Source organism: Phalangium opilio, unplaced genomic scaffold (assembly GCF_054372755.1).
Source record: "Phalangium opilio isolate 3A_F unplaced genomic scaffold, DU_Popi_V2 ptg000390l_1, whole genome shotgun sequence".
Taxonomy (NCBI): domain Eukaryota; kingdom Metazoa; phylum Arthropoda; class Arachnida; order Opiliones; family Phalangiidae; genus Phalangium; species Phalangium opilio.
Window position 1 is genome coordinate 2,485,373 of NW_028324234.1, and position 15,798 is coordinate 2,501,170.

The following is a 15,798-nucleotide window of genomic DNA, read 5'->3' on the forward strand; positions in this document are numbered from 1 at the left end:
CACAAACGCGCTTGCCAGGCTGGTACTATTTCAGACGAGGAATAAATGTTGTGCGCGTTTTAAGGTGAGTGAAATATCAAGGAAGCGTAAGCTTCTATTATAAATCCATGCTTAGGCAGACTATTGAGTGAGTCTATGCAATGGGTCATTGTAAAAGCTTGAAGGATAGATGGATCAGTGTTGGAAATAAGGATTTTTTTAAATCTGGACCTGTGGCCTAGGTATTTTAATTAAAATAAGTGGCCACGGTTCCACTCACTGTAAACGTACAAGGGCAGTGAACGCAATGTCATGGATAATTGCAATCGTAAAGTGGACTGTAAAAGATACGGCTTTGATAGTTTAAAAATCGTGGCAGGATGTTGGTTTTGAAGTTGACCATAAAGCTCGGGTTCTAAAACAAATTGTGAGCCGTATCTCATAAGAATTAGTAGAAGTGTAGAAGCATTATTAACCTCGTCCTAGAAGTGAAAAATTTCGCATTTCAGGCAAAAAATTGTTTTATAATATATTAATACAAATGCAGACTGAAGGAACAGATATTATATAAAAAAGGACTTGGTTTGCCCAAGCCTAAAAAACAAAACGATAAGAGTTTTTTCCAGTTTACTGAAGCTCGGATATTTTATTTTTCTATATAATTTAAAAGACAATCCGTATTTTACTACTCTTTAGAATTTAATTCAATCTCCTGATTTTACTGGTAATGGATTTATTTAATATAAATTAATTGAAATAAAAAATTACTTATCTCAGAATTTTCAACAACAATTCCATTTTCGTAAAATTTTATCATGAAAAATCTGAGATAAGTAATTTTTTATTTCAATTAATTTATAGGAAATAAATCCATTACCAGTAAAATCAGGAGATTGAATTAAATTCTAAAGAGTAGTAAAATACGGATTGTCTTTTAAATTATATAGAAAAATAAAATATCCGAGCTTCAGTCAACTGGAAAAAACTCTTATCGTTTTGTTTTTTAGGCTTGGGCAAACCAAGTCCTTTTTACTCGTGCGGGGGAGAATCCCCCCTCGCACGAGGTATTGGTCCCGGTTTTCAAGGTCTCTCTAGCGTAGCTTTGGCAATGCATGGCGACAGGAATACCGTGTGTTCGGGCTTTTCATCCCCATCATTGCGATTTCGATTTTTTAAAGTAAACACTTATTTGGTGACTCCACCAGAACGCACTCTAGCTGAAGCCGCAAAAAAGGATAAATAGACTCCGCCTCCTCAGAAGCACGCGCTGGTGCGGTGGGTTAAGGACAGTGTTGTTCTTGGTAGTACAATTGTACTTTTTTAGTACATTTTAAAGTCTTCAGTACGAAAAGTACACTTTGATGTTTGAAAGTACATTTTCAAATTCAATTTTTTAACATTAGCGTCTATGGGACGAAAATTACGCCGCAATATGGCGCCAAAAGCCTTTCGTGGAGGGGGAAGGAAATTTTAATACCCCCCAAAGGGAGAAAAGTACGTTTTCAAAAAGCCTCCCATTGGGTAGTACGTTTTACTATTGGGGAAAGTACGTTCCCAAAAATCTAAGGAACAACACTGGTTAAGGATGGTGGCGCGCGATGGTGCTAGTGGATAGCTTAAGTCTTTAGAAGGAGTTGTCTGCTGCTAGTTCTACTGTTAGTATTTATTAGACTCTCACAAGTTCACAACTGGAGGTATGGCGTCTAGCAAAGAATTTTTTATCTAATGCTCGCTTTTTTAGCCCCTATTGTTTAAATTTTTTATTTTGTTACGTTCATCGTTTAAATAATGAGGGCATGATTTAATAATATAATTAAAGGTTTAGTTTAATGATTAATACTTAGTTACATTGTAGTAAAACGTGGTACTCAATTCCTTAACTATGTAGTTTAGTTCCCCAGCAGAGAGTGCCTAAACTCTCTACCGCTCTCTAGCTCACCTACGCCCATCGATATTTTCTCTCCTCCAAGGCGGTGGCGCCATCTAATACTCTACCATCTACAGACACCTAACACCTTTAAGAGTGTCACAGAACACCTTTAAGAGGGACTCGTAACACTTAAGAGTGTCGCAGAACACCTTTAAGAGTGTCGCAGAACACCTTTAAGAGTGTCGCAGAACACCTAGAACACGTTTAAGAGTGTCGCATAACGCCTTTAAGAGTGTCGCGTAACACCTAGAACACCTTTAAGAGTGTCGCGTAACGCCTTTAAGAGTGTCGCGTAACGCCTTTAAGAGTGTCGCGTAACGCCTTTAAGAGTGTCGCGTAACGCCTTTAAGAGTGTCACATAACGCCTTTAAGAGTGTCACATAACGCCTTTAAGAGTGTCGCTTAACGCCTTTAAGAGTGTCGCTTAACGCCTTAAAGAGTGTCGCTTAACGCCTTAAAGAGTGTCGCTTAACGCCTTTAAGAGTGTCGCTTAACGCCTTTAAGAGTGTCGCTTAACGCCTTTAAGAGTGTCGATTAACGCCTTTAAGAGTGTCGCTTAACGCCTTTAAGAGTGTCGCTTAACGCCTTTAAGAGTGCCGCTTAACGCCTTTAAGAGTGTCGCTTAACGCCTTTAAGAGTGTCGCTTAACGCCTTTAAGAGTGTCGCTTAACGCCTTTAAGAGTGTCGCTTAACGCCTTAAAGAGTGTCGCTTAACGCCTTTAAGAGTGTCGCTTAACGCCTTTAAGAGTGTCGCTTAACGCCTTTAAGAGTGTCGCTTAACGCCTTTAAGAGTGTCGATTAACGCCTTTAAGAGTGTCGCTTAACGCATTTAAGAGTGTCGCTTAACGCCTTTAAGAGTGTCGCTTAACGCCTTTAAGAGTGCCGCTTAACGCCTTTAAGAGTGTCGCATAACGCCTTTAAGAGTGTCGCTTAACGCCTTTAAGATTGTCGCTTAACGCCGTTAAGAGTGTCGCTTAACGCCTTTAAGATTGTCGCTTAACGCCTTTAAGAGTGACGCTTAACGCCTTTAAGAGTGTCGCATAACACCTTTATGAATTCTAAACATTGATTTAAACCTTGTATAATTTAGTATAATGACGTCATTCGTTGGCAGTATTGGGGGTTTCCCACAAAGGAATGTGTTTTGTACGGATCTTTTCCGCACTGTATAACAAGGGGGGAAACCAAAATAAACCTTTCCGAGTCCACTTAATTTTCTGAACATACAGCCATCGTTATTTATTGATAAACATCAGCATGCGTCAAAAATTTAATAAAATATATTATTAAACTCGATCAGTCAGTAAACACTACCCTCTCGTAACACATCAACAATATTCTTGGTTATAAAGCATGATTTTTAAGTTTCTCCATACCAACGAAAAATTATAATTAGTCTCTTAAAAGTAGAACAAGCAAAAAAAGAATGAAAATTTGCCCGATCACCCCTATAACCGCGGCAATCTAATTACGGTCATGATTCTGGAAGGTATACAATGCAAGATTGGACAGATCTTGAATTCAATTCTCTTTAAAGTTCTTAAACTACTTACAACATTGTGTTTCTCAATGTAAAGACTAAAATTTAGTATCTCTTTCCATTCTATCAAAATAAATACTCTACGCTTAGACAATATATAAATATAATTAACCTAAATTAAAACGTAAACACCCAATTTCAAATATTAATATCAAATGATTTTCTTGGAATATTGAAATGAAACAAAGCATTTTAATTACACAACTACCAAAATAATCGAAATTCCGAAACACAATTACGATATTTTCATTTGATATTATGCAAATGGTAAATATTATGGCATTGAAAGATTATTTTTATGCCAGCACTAGGTAAAAACAAGACCGTAGTATGGACCAAGGAGTAGAAACTGTAAGCTTATTAAGAAATATTACATTTGCATCTCGGCAGATCATAAAAGAAGCTCCAAGTGTATCCCACTATATCTTTCATTCTAGATTTCTTATATTATGAGAAACTAACCGTCTATAGCCTAATTGAGAGTGACAAAACTTAATATTTACCTGCAATTCTTTACATTTCTTAGAGCTCAAATAACTGAGCGGAAGAAGAACGACAATGGGTACGATGCCAGCAAAAGCTGAATAACCGAGTTCTTGATACATGAAGGCGAAACCCAGTACTGTTTGTACCGGGACAGTCCACAAGAGGCCCAGTTGCGGCGACAGAAGTTGAAATCGATTCGTGTCGACGTACATCGTGTTCAGTATTTCGCCCATTGTCAAGTCACGCCGATCGCTACTCGACAAGCGAAACATCTGCTTCGAAAATTCTTATTAATGAACTATCATCCCATGGATATCACTAACTTACTTTTTTGTACAGAACGTGCATGGTGGCGGATTTGAGCCTCAGTCCAAGTTTGGTGTGGAAAATGGCGCTACCTTCTAGCAAAAGAGATTGTACGACACCAGCCAGGCCGTAAAGGCAAACATAGAAAATACCCTGCCAGAAAGGATCTTCGCTTGTCATGTAATCAATGATGAAACTGTAAAGGCAAAAGCGAGTAAAAGGTTTAGACATAGTTTTCGCATCAGGGACAAACGAAAATTCGGGTGTACCTTGCAATTAGGTTCAAATTACAAAAGGAAACCTAACCTACCATTACCTGAGCTAATTGTGGTTCAAATAATCAATCCTATTCTATTCTTATACTACTGAGGTTCAAATAAATAAAGCAAACCTCACCTAACACTATTAGCGTTGAAATAATAAACCTAACCTATCCTTAAACTATTGAGGTTCAAATAATCATACCTTTCCTAATACTATTGAGGATCAAATAAACAAACCTATCCCATCCTAATACTATTGAAATTCAAATAAAAAATCCAACATATAATAATAATATTGAGGTTCAAATAATCAAAGCAAATCTGACCAAATACTATTGGGATTCAAATGACCAAATCTAAACTGACCTAATACTCCTGGGGTTGAAATAACCAAACTGAACCAAACCTAATACTATTAAGATACAGAAAAAAAATTTAACGTGACTTGATTAGCCATACCTGAACTATTGCTATTAATGTTCAAGTAACCAAACCTACACAATCATAAACGACTATTGTTTTTCACATCCCGGTTGTACTGCTCTTTAAAGAGCTTCTGTAACGGTGCACCGCATTGACGAGAACCGCTGTAAAGGGAACTGCCGTAACGGGTAAACCTCGTTTTCGGGAAACCGCAATTTAGGGAACCACTGTAATGCGGATCGCTAAATGGAATCCGCTAATGCGAGGGCTTCGCGAAATTTCCTTCCGAGACCGATCTCTAACTTCATTGCCAACAGCATGTAAAAGCACTGAATGGTAGGTTTAATCATTCAAAGCAAATGAAAAATGAATATGTATCCAGAGGTGTTCCTCCATTTATCCAAGTTTCAGATTGAGAACACAAGCAAGTACCAACAATAAAAGTATGGGACCCATTTCAGAGAGAAAAATGTAAATCTTTCTTATATGAATTCCAAAGTGACTACAAATTGTCGACCAGAATTTAACTCATGGGAAGTTATTTATAAAGACTAGCTGAAAAGTACAAGTATTTACCCTATCAAGAGGGGAGGGATGAAAGACACTACGTCCGACAGAACTTGGGAGACCCCACCAGCGATCAAGCACGGCCCAATTGTTCTCAACAAAGGCCAAGCGATGGTTATTCTTTTATTTCTTGTTCCGTTTCTTTTTTCCGAAAAAACTTTCATTTCCATTTCATCGCCCTCACTTTTGGCCTTAGTTTGGGGTTTCCAATGTTTTTCGAAAAGGTGTGAGACAGTCAGCGCTTGCTCCGACTCATTCAAGTCGTAAAGGTCGGATGGCCCCAGGTTTTTCTTCCAACCTTTCCACAGAACACTACAATTCGATTAAAAATAGAATAAGAAAAATTATTATTTTAAATATAAGCGTTGAGTACTGTACAATCATCATGCTTATCATTCGCCATTTACGGTCAGTATAAAATAATAATGGGGGTACCTCGTATGATCAATTCCCGGTAGAGCAGTTCTTGAAATAGCAACCGCGATTCCAAAAAACAGCGACGTTGTTCAAAGCTGTTCTTTTAGAGATAGTGGCTGCTATTTCGGGAAATGGCAGTGTTTGTTTTTCTTAACAATACAGTTATATTCGTTGTTTTCAAAATCTACCTTTTTCTGTCATAATTTAATCAGTAATGTGACCTACTAACCTATCGTGTTTTAGAACTTTTTTAAGTACACTTAAATATTGTACTATTCTTCAGGCTGTATCAGTTTACAATTCTCATACCAGGATAGAAAAATAATTCGAGAAAGCTTATTTTATTTCGGAAGTGGATAATTATAAACAGTAATTTGTTTGGAAAAGGCATATTATTATTTGGGAAGTCAATGAAGATAAACAACAATATTTTGGAAAAGGCGTAACATTGTTACACTATTTCCAATATATTACTGACCTAAGTCTAACCAAACGAAACCAAACCTAAAAAACCCAACCCAACCTGACCTAATTCTGAGAGAGCGATAGCTCACTTAGATAAGACTTCATACTGCCTTTAATGTATAATGGTGGATTTTTGTTTGCATGTAACGTTTTTCCTTTTATGGTTACTGTTTTGAAAAAAAATCCACTGAAATAAAATCTGGGCCCTTAATATGTGGTTAAAATTTCAAAGCGATCCTTGGAATAGTTTTTCTTATAGAAAATAAAGTTGCAAAGGGTGGATTTCATTTCCATAAAATTAATCACAGATTTTTGCTAAAAAAATGTAAAGTTGCCCTTAGGAATAATATGGGAAATGTTTGCTGTGACAAAGAAACTTTCTCGACCAATTTTTAAAGGCTACATGTTCGATAGGTCTGAAAATGGTTTTAAATGAAAAGTCTAAAACTTTTTTGGTGTCTTCTGAAGTTTTATTGAAAACAATTTATATTAAGTATTACTTTGTTGTACTTTTAAGTACATACTTAAACTTACGATCAATTATCCTGTTGTACTTACGTGGTTTGTTCCTGGCTAAAATCATAGAGAAAAGTAATATTGGACTTACGCTGTTTTACCGCTAATAGAGCGTAGTTTTTGTTGAGACAATAACGTTGTCCGCTCTGCCTACCTGAGTCCAGACATTAACTCAAATAATTTAATTGTCCAATTCCGTAGTTTAGCAGACGACGTGCCCTGGTCAATTATTTTAATTTTAACATAGATTTCGAGTCCAGTTGTGCATTTTTGTATACACTCCTAGGTTGAGACTAGAGAGAGTCCAGAGAAATATTTTTAGAATAGAGACCGACCACGGCGGCTAGGCCTTGGTCTAGGAGTTCAGTAGGAGTTTAGGGAGTCGGTACTCGGGAGATGTCACACGTACGAACGACTGGCAGCTTAGCCCTCTCGATCACGCGCTCCACGACGCAAGCTATATAACGCGAGCAGCTTGCGTCCATGAACGCGGACCGAGTGGGCTATGCTTGCAGGCAGAAACTTTGTCTCAGTTAGACTGCGACAACGAAAACCGAAAACCAGTAACATAAGTCCAAGCCATTCATCTGAAATACTGAAAACGATGACTCTGATTCTTCTGAATTTGAAATATCAGTAGAAATTATTCTAGATAATCCTCAGAGTTATTTCAAATATTTTATTACTCAAAGCCAGGGGATAAAGAAAAGCCAAATAATTTTAGTATGCAAATTTGATGTTTTCAGTGATAAATTAATCTCATTGGTGATAACTGATTAACAGGTACCAGAAAGCATTAGTAACTAACTAGCAATATTAGGTCCCTTAATTATGCTTACGCTCCCCTTTATTTATGTTTCTGCTTAGTGCGCTTGAAGTTAATTGAATTGGCCAAAAACATAAATATTTGCAATTATTAAATAGAATGAATGTGTGTTAAACTTACTTTGCTTGGGCGAAATTAATGCAAATAACAAAACAAGTTTAACATACATTCAGTCTGTTTCATTATCGTGATTATTTACATTTTTGGGAGCTAAATTGACTCCAAGAGCCGCTCTTTACAAAGAGTACTCTCCTCATCCTGGAATTAACTGCAAAAATTCACAGAAAAATGATCCTTCAAACAAAATAGCTATTAGGAAACTGTTAATCTTTCATTGAAAAAAGACATGAACTTTCAAAGACGCAAGTGCAGGTATTTTCCAATCAAGGCATCATCGCTCGGTCTACCAATAATTTAAACCATTTTTCATAACGTCCGGACAGGGATAGATAGACTTTTTTTAAGACGGAATAAACAATGTTTGGCCTTTACTTTAGTCCGACTCATAGACGAGTATGTAGTCCCTTCCTTCAACACGTAACCAAAAAATTAAATTATCTTATTGGTTCACAAAAACTACGTATTGGTGACGTTGCTGACGGGGAGGGCCAAAAATACGTAATTCCTGTTTACCTCTGTCGCCATGACTACGACCCCTCTTGCGTTGTACCATAGCCCACTCGATCACGCGCATCACGACGCAAGCTGCTCGCGCTATAGCTATAGAGCGCGGATCGAGTGGGCTATGGTTGTACAGATAAGCGTCTTCACAGGGGTTCAAAATGGAGCCGTCTAAATGCGAGGGTCCGGTAATTATTCGGGAATTGCTTTTAATAGCAATTAAGAAGGTAGTTAGTGAATTTGGTGCCGGTGTTTTGGATTTGGAGTACATCTGTAAAGGTGAAAAGTGTTCGCTAATTCTTTCTTAAGCCAATCATTTCTACTATCCTCATGATTTTGTAAACGAATTTGATGAAGTTAACCAAGGCTTAGTGAATGGTCAGGAGTTTTGTGAGCTTAGTGTTTGGTTAAAACCTGTTCGTGCTGTAATATCTATGAAGACTTTTACTCAATTCTAACTCACTTTTAATTTTTTGGGTCTTTCCCGTTTTTTTTTTCAGTTGCAAGCCCTATGTCTTGTGTAACTTCCATTTTTAAACAATGTTATTTCAAAAATTACCCAGCCCATTCCAACTTGGCAGACGAAGGGGCAGACGACGTTTATTTGACCCGGATATACATACAACGCCATAACAAAAATAAGACCCGCCTCTTCTTTCATACCCCTCCGTCACGGGTAAGGGGGTCGTGGACTAGGACGCGCACCCGAATAACCCTGTTACCCATTCCGTCTTAAAAAAGTCTATCTATCCCTGGTCAGGATTAATAATAATAAATGTAAATCCTTTCTTGTTTAGTAATAAATAATGTGTACATGGTACGAAATATATACAAAATAACACAAATATTCACCTTTTCATTGAGATTTGAACTAACATTATCTTTAGCAACACGAAGGATCTATAACTAAGCATTTTAAATTTCGCGCCAAAGAGTAGATTTTTTTGCCATCAACGTGTTGCTGTTGGAAGTAAAACATCCAGTGGTTACCGCGCATGTCAATGGGCGGGACTTTACATTTCCCCACTCGGTCTATATCCCACTCTAATATATAGCAGTTCGAAGTCATACCAAACTAATTCAATCACAACTTTTAAAACAGTTCTCACACACTTAAATAATAAACCAAAGGTTTTTTTCTTAATAATATCTTTTATCCAAATTTTAATGACTGATTTATAAAACATTTTAAATCGTCGACTCAAACAAGATGGCTCCGGCCATATACTCTTTGTGCGACGTCTAGTGACAAGAATTAGTATTACTATATTCATTATAAGATGACCCCAGCTAATTTAGAATTTCGGGTTTTTTTATTGTTTATAAAATAGCATTCCTATTATGAATAAAATAAATCTAGTAATAAACTACAGTAACTTACTCGTTAGGTTCATTTTAAACTTAACCTACAGAACTTTATCTTAATTAAATTACAGAATAATATTTATTAAACTAGGGTTGGTACTGGTAAATGTGAACGATTCTATTTTTTCTTTAAAATTTTGCAGCTAATTTTTGGGCGGCTTAAATTCCTTTTAAAAGGGCTCTATTTGTAGATTGAATATCGAGAATTACGATAAAAAAGGTTCAAATATTGTAGGAATTCGTGGATGAAAGATACGAACCTATATACACACCAACTCGGACTAATCAACTTAAGTTGATGCCAATTTTAGGTGTTGCTTAATACAATACCATCGGGGAATAAGCTTTAGCAAGAGTTACAATAATCTCACGATAACAAACCTTTAATCGTTAGATAGATCACGTTTTTCGCTAGAAAATTGATATTAATATCTGCGGTTTCGATTCGGAATTCGATTTTATAAATAGAGTTGGAAAAAACCAAGTAAAATGTTTCAAGGTTAATTAGAATCCTTTTTAAGCTATTTTACTATAAAATAAAATGTAAAAGTGGTGTAAGGAATCTACGTTCGGATAATATTAACTTTAAAATACATCATTGACCCAAAAAAGACTCAAATTTCGCGCCATTAGTAAATTTATCAATTTAGCGGTAAGAGGGCGGTAGCTACCACTACTTATTGGGCTACAGCTGGTATGCGAGGTATCGAAATAAATAGGACTTCTCAACAAATTATTGAACATTTTGACTCGGGTATTGTTTTAACTATATCCTATTATCGTATTATCACTTATCACATCTGCGTAAACTTTAATCTAGGTGCATGAATTTAGGCCCTACGTAATGGTAGCTCCTTCAGGGTTGCCACGGAATTTTCTGAACCAAATTCCCTGACTTTTTCAGGTTTTCCCTGACCTTTTTCTCAGATTTTCCCTGACCTTTTAGGCCGAAAGTGTGAATGTTTACAGCACGTTTTAAGTGCTTATAGTTAAATAAACTCTCTACATTAAGTTTTCCCATGTATTTGTTGCACCAAAACAAATAAGAAACATTTTAACTATAAATAACAGTCTAAGAGAGCCTTTAATTTACAAAAACAATTCTAGACATTTTTAAGGATTAATCTAGAGTTTTCTGTGTTGAGAGAGCATGAGGAGAAACTTTCATCTGATTCTTGCGTCAGACTATGACAACTTCGTGCCTCATAAAGCTAGATTCCCACTCTACCGAAAAAAACCGGCGCAAATCACGCAGCATACGGTAGAAATTTTACCTTATGCCGTCGTCCGGCTGTAGACTGTTAACACTACGACTGAATTTTGAGTTTGGCGGTAAATATTTTTGGGTCACGTGACAGATTAGAGTGGTTTCCCATTGCCGCTTAGATCGTACAAGAAAGTATATTTTGTAACCTCCAAAAAAGACTTCCTTATTAACATCTTACCTCTATATACTTCCATTAGATACATTTTTCTTTCTTCGTGGCATGATTCCGACCAAAAAAAAAAATACATGGCGAATCAATCTATCTAGCGTATGCGTGCACTCTGGAAATGTATGACGTAGTCAGCGGGATAATTTCATTGTCTGAGACACCGGCGTAACGCCGAACACGACCGAAAAACAGAACACAACTTGCGCCCGGCCGAGCGGAAATTCCATCGGGCTCGGCCTAAAGATTTTTCGGTCGAACTCCTTTCTGCCGGGTCTCCGTCGTGATTTCCGTCGAGTGCGAGTCTATCTTAAATGTAGCAGGTGATATTGTAAAACCAGCCCCACTGATGTCAAGTACATTAAACTTAACTTGTTTGAGCGAGTTGCCGCCTCTGTTTCTATCGAGGTAATGTGGTGAAATATTTTTGACTGTGATAAATGAGATGAACTTAAATTGGCATCATTTAATAATAGAGCTTTTTCAATTCGGGGGTAAGGAGAGTTTTTGAGGCGGGGTTTCGCCAGTCCCCACCTAGGTGCCTTATTGTGCGCGAAATTTGGCTTAGAGTTCTACAGTCGCCCGCACGGAGGGAGGGTGAAAACCGACTCCGTTTATTGGCAGGCCCAACTGTGACGTTTCTCCCTTCAACTGATATAGCTCTATGCAGGCACATTTTATTTCAAACTCATTCAATGAAACCTTCTAACGTTAAATTATTATTTAATGAAAATAAAGATACAAAAATGTTACATTTTAAACGTCATCTGGTTCATCATCCGAATCAGTCTTATAATCAATATATACGGTTTCATCGTCATAGTCACCCTCCCTCCCTCCGTGCCACTGTAAAACTCTTTGCTAAATTTCGCGCACAATAAGGCACCTGGGCGGGGACTGACGAAACCCCGCCTCAAAAACTCTCCTTTCCCCGAATTGAAATAGCTCTATTATTAAATGATGCCAATTTAAGTTCATCTCATTTATCGCAGACAAAAATATTTCACCACATTACCTTGATAGAAACAGAGGCGGCAACTCGCTCAAACAAGTTAAGTTTAATGTACTTGACATCAATGGGGCTGGTGTAGAAACAAAGTTAAAGTTCGCGCCCAAACAAGCCGTTATAGATGGCGCCAGTTTATCCCATATTTGTTATTGATTTTTTACTCTTGCTATTTCAGTACATGTTGTAACCTTCGGAAATAAACTTATTCTTTGTCTTTTTTGTACACTAACATGTTGTGCCAGTATTTTTGTTTTCTAGCATAGGAATTACCTAAGTATTAGAAATAATTCCAATAGGTTATGGGCCTCGTACGCGGAAGAAAGTAAAAGGTACTGAACGAATTAAACAGAAACTAAGTAACAAAGGATTATCAGGTTAGCTGTTCCCAGTATAATAGGGCGGGGTCGTTAGTAAGAACAAAGAATGGCGTCGGAGATAATGAAGGTTCAGTTCGCAAAACTGAATAATAACAATTATAAGACGTGGAAATTTACAAGTTGGTAAAACCAAAATATTACCTCTCCGAGTCAAGAGGTCTACTACTACAAACTTATTTACCTAGATATGGCATTATTTCTCTTTTTTGAAGTAAAAATTTACGAATTATTGAAGCAGTATTCCAAGCATTGCGAATATTCAGTAAAGCAGACGACATTTTACATCAAATATGATAAATCTTGGACAAATGGAAATCAGTCAATGGGGAAAAGAACAGGAAATGAAGTGTATAAATTTTGGAGAGATATAACCTTTATGTGTTTGTAAAGGCCCAATTGTCTACGCTTCAGCTGTTTACCCGATATACTCATAGCTACATTCACAACTGGTTTGCAGTGTAAACACTATCGTCTTGTCTCACCTCAACAATGTTCTTAGTTTGCCAACATGCGTGTTAAGGTTAAATAACACCAAAGATGATTTGTGGCTAGACGCACTGAAAGTCTTGCGCACCATAAAAAGAACGAAAACTCCGTAGCTAACACCCCTTTCACAGGTCTAATTGCCACCATGATCTTTTCTTCTATTATAATTACTACACCTGATTATTTAAACGTGTAATTAACTTTCGGCTCACTCTGAACCGTTAATGTCTCTTCAATACAGACCCGAAAATCAACACCCATAGTTTACTACACCTTGGGCCTCAATTATTTACTCTTTAGTTTACTAGGCCTATTACGGATAAAACTTGAATTAACCAACAGAGTGTAAGCCTTAGCGTTCTTCTTGATATAACTAAAGTAAGGATTGTTCTATATACAGATGTATTATAGCTTAAGTAATATATAAATAGCCATTTCAAATAATAAAATTAAAAAATGTCCTTGGAAAATCAAAATGAAACAGAGCTTTCAAGCTACAAATCTACTAAAGGAATCGCAATTACGAAAAATACTTCCACATATTCACTTTATATTATGGAAAAAGGAAATATTAAGGTTCTGTATGATTTCATAACACATCAACACAATGCTAACGGCTAACGCGACGCACTTGTGTAACAATGGACGGACACACACAGACAAAAACATAAACTGCTTTTTAACTCTTTCCGTATTAATTTTGAGTTGAGAAACAAGATTATCTTAAATATTAAAATAAATATAATTAATATTAAAAATTTTCTTCGTTAGTTGTTCGCCTTATTGAGCGTTACATCGTTTTGATAAAGAACAAATAAACATTCTTGAGAGACTTGACTAATATTGGCGTTTGAAATGAAGCATACGCCGGTTGCTTCGCCTTACTCAAATAGGTAGTATATAAGGGTGTCGAGCAACAGCTAAAAACAAGAACAACCGCAATTGCGAAAACCTTTGGTGGAACACCCACCTTAGGGAGGCTAGACGTTTCTCGTAGCCGTAGCTGATCGCCACGATTGTCTTAAACCCAACGATGACGATGGAGTTAGAAGCCAATGAGACAGATTGGTGTCTATGTGGAATAGACGGAAGACCAGTAGATGGTGGTGATTAGAAGCCAGTATGTACAGACTGGTGTCCAAGTGGGATGGATGAAGACCAGTAGATGGTGGTGATTAGAAGCCAGTATGTACAGACTGGTATCCAAGTGGAATGGACGAAGACCCGAAGATGGTCGTGATTAGAAGCAAGTATGTACAGACTGGTGTCCATGTGGGATGGACAAAGACCAGAAGATGGTGGTGTGAGAACTCGAGGAGCCATTTCCGTGACTGTGAAAGCAGTTCGGAAATGGCGAACACCTTTGCTGCGATTTGTAAACTGCGAACGCGGTCACGTGGGTGTAAGAACAGACACACACGATCGTTACAGAACCTCTCCGTGACATACGTCACTCGGAGAGGTAAAAATGGAAATGTGCCTTATTAAAGACGTGTTATGGCATGTCGTATCTGACGCAGCACCGGAGCCCGTTACGGATGCTTGGACAAAGGCAGATGGAAAGGAGAGAGGATCAATTAGTTTACTGGTCGAAGACAATCAACTGCAGCATATCCGAAACAAAACGACAGCAAAAACCGTTTGGACAGCTCTAAAGGACTACAACCAGAAAAGTACCTTATCATCCAAGGTATTTCTATTAAAGAGGCTTCGTAGAAGTCAGCTTAGCGAATCTGGAAATTCGGAGGCACATATTGATGCTCTACTGGATCTCGTAGACAGATTAAGGGGATTAGGACAAAACATCCAAGAAAAGCTAGTGATGGCATTCCTGCTGTGTAGCTTACCTGAAAGCTACGACACGCTAGTGATGGCATTAGAGACCAGGCCAGCAAGCGATCTAACGTTAGAGCTAGTCAAAGGGAAATTGATTGAAGAATTTAAAAGACGGGAAAGCTCTATGGAGAAGCAGACTCATAATGGCGAACGGCAAACAGCGCTACAAGCTTACGCTGGTTCGGGCAAGAAAAAAGGCGGTGGAGCTAAAGGCTCTCAGCCGAGAAGAAAAACGGGTTGTTATGAGTGCGGGAAGGCAAACCACTTCCAACGGGATTGCACACTGTATAAAGCAAGACGCGTGAATGAAAATCAAAGAAACACGAGAGAACACGCGAGCTTAGCCACACAGGATCCATCCAAAAATAGTTATGCTATTTTTAAAATCACAAAGAAACCCTCAAGAAACGGTTGGTACATAGATTCAGGGGCCACATGCCATATGACGAATGATAGAAGATTTTTCACCCATCTGGACGAAACCTTTAAAGACGTAGTTTACACGGCTGATGATTCAACGTTAGAAGTAGCCGGAAAGGGTTTTGGTATTTTACAGTGCCGTAAAATGAACAACCAGAGCATTGAGATAAAAGTTACAGATGTCTTGTATGTACCTCATCTCAATGGAAGTCTAATATCAGTTCGAAAACTGACCGAGAATGGCTTACGTGTGAATTTTGAAAGCACACGTTGCACGATTTCTGAGAATAACCAGATTTCAGCAATTGCGAATTGCATTGGAGATCTATATCAACTAGATCAACCAGAAACGGCTATGTTGGCGAACCATGGAGTAGCGAAAGACTGTATTCACGTCTGGCACCGTAGATTAGGACACAGAGACCCAAAAGCTCTTCAGACGCTAGTCAATAAAGAGTTAGGAACAGGAATCAAGATGTCAAACTGCAACTGCAAAGAGACGGTTTGTGAGACCTGTGTGAAGGGAAAAATGG

The 15,798-nt window shown here is 37.7% G+C and overlaps 1 protein-coding gene across 1 annotated transcript in view; it reads right to left on the reverse strand.

Annotated features, from left to right (window-relative positions):
• LOC149596181 (multidrug resistance-associated protein 1-like) overlaps positions 1 to 7,427 on the reverse strand; it is a 28,604-nt gene extending 21,177 nt beyond the window's left edge. The window contains exons 1-4 of the mRNA XM_089861533.1: positions 6,984 to 7,427; positions 5,504 to 5,806; positions 4,263 to 4,437; positions 3,953 to 4,207 (exon numbers count right to left, since the gene is read on the reverse strand). Of these exons, the coding sequence (XP_089717659.1) occupies positions 3,953 to 4,207; positions 4,263 to 4,437; positions 5,504 to 5,664 (591 nt within the window). The 5' untranslated portion in view covers positions 5,665 to 5,806; positions 6,984 to 7,427. The remainder of the gene's footprint in view (positions 1 to 3,952; positions 4,208 to 4,262; positions 4,438 to 5,503; positions 5,807 to 6,983) is intronic.
• Between the last annotated feature and the right edge of the window lie 8,371 nt (positions 7,428 to 15,798).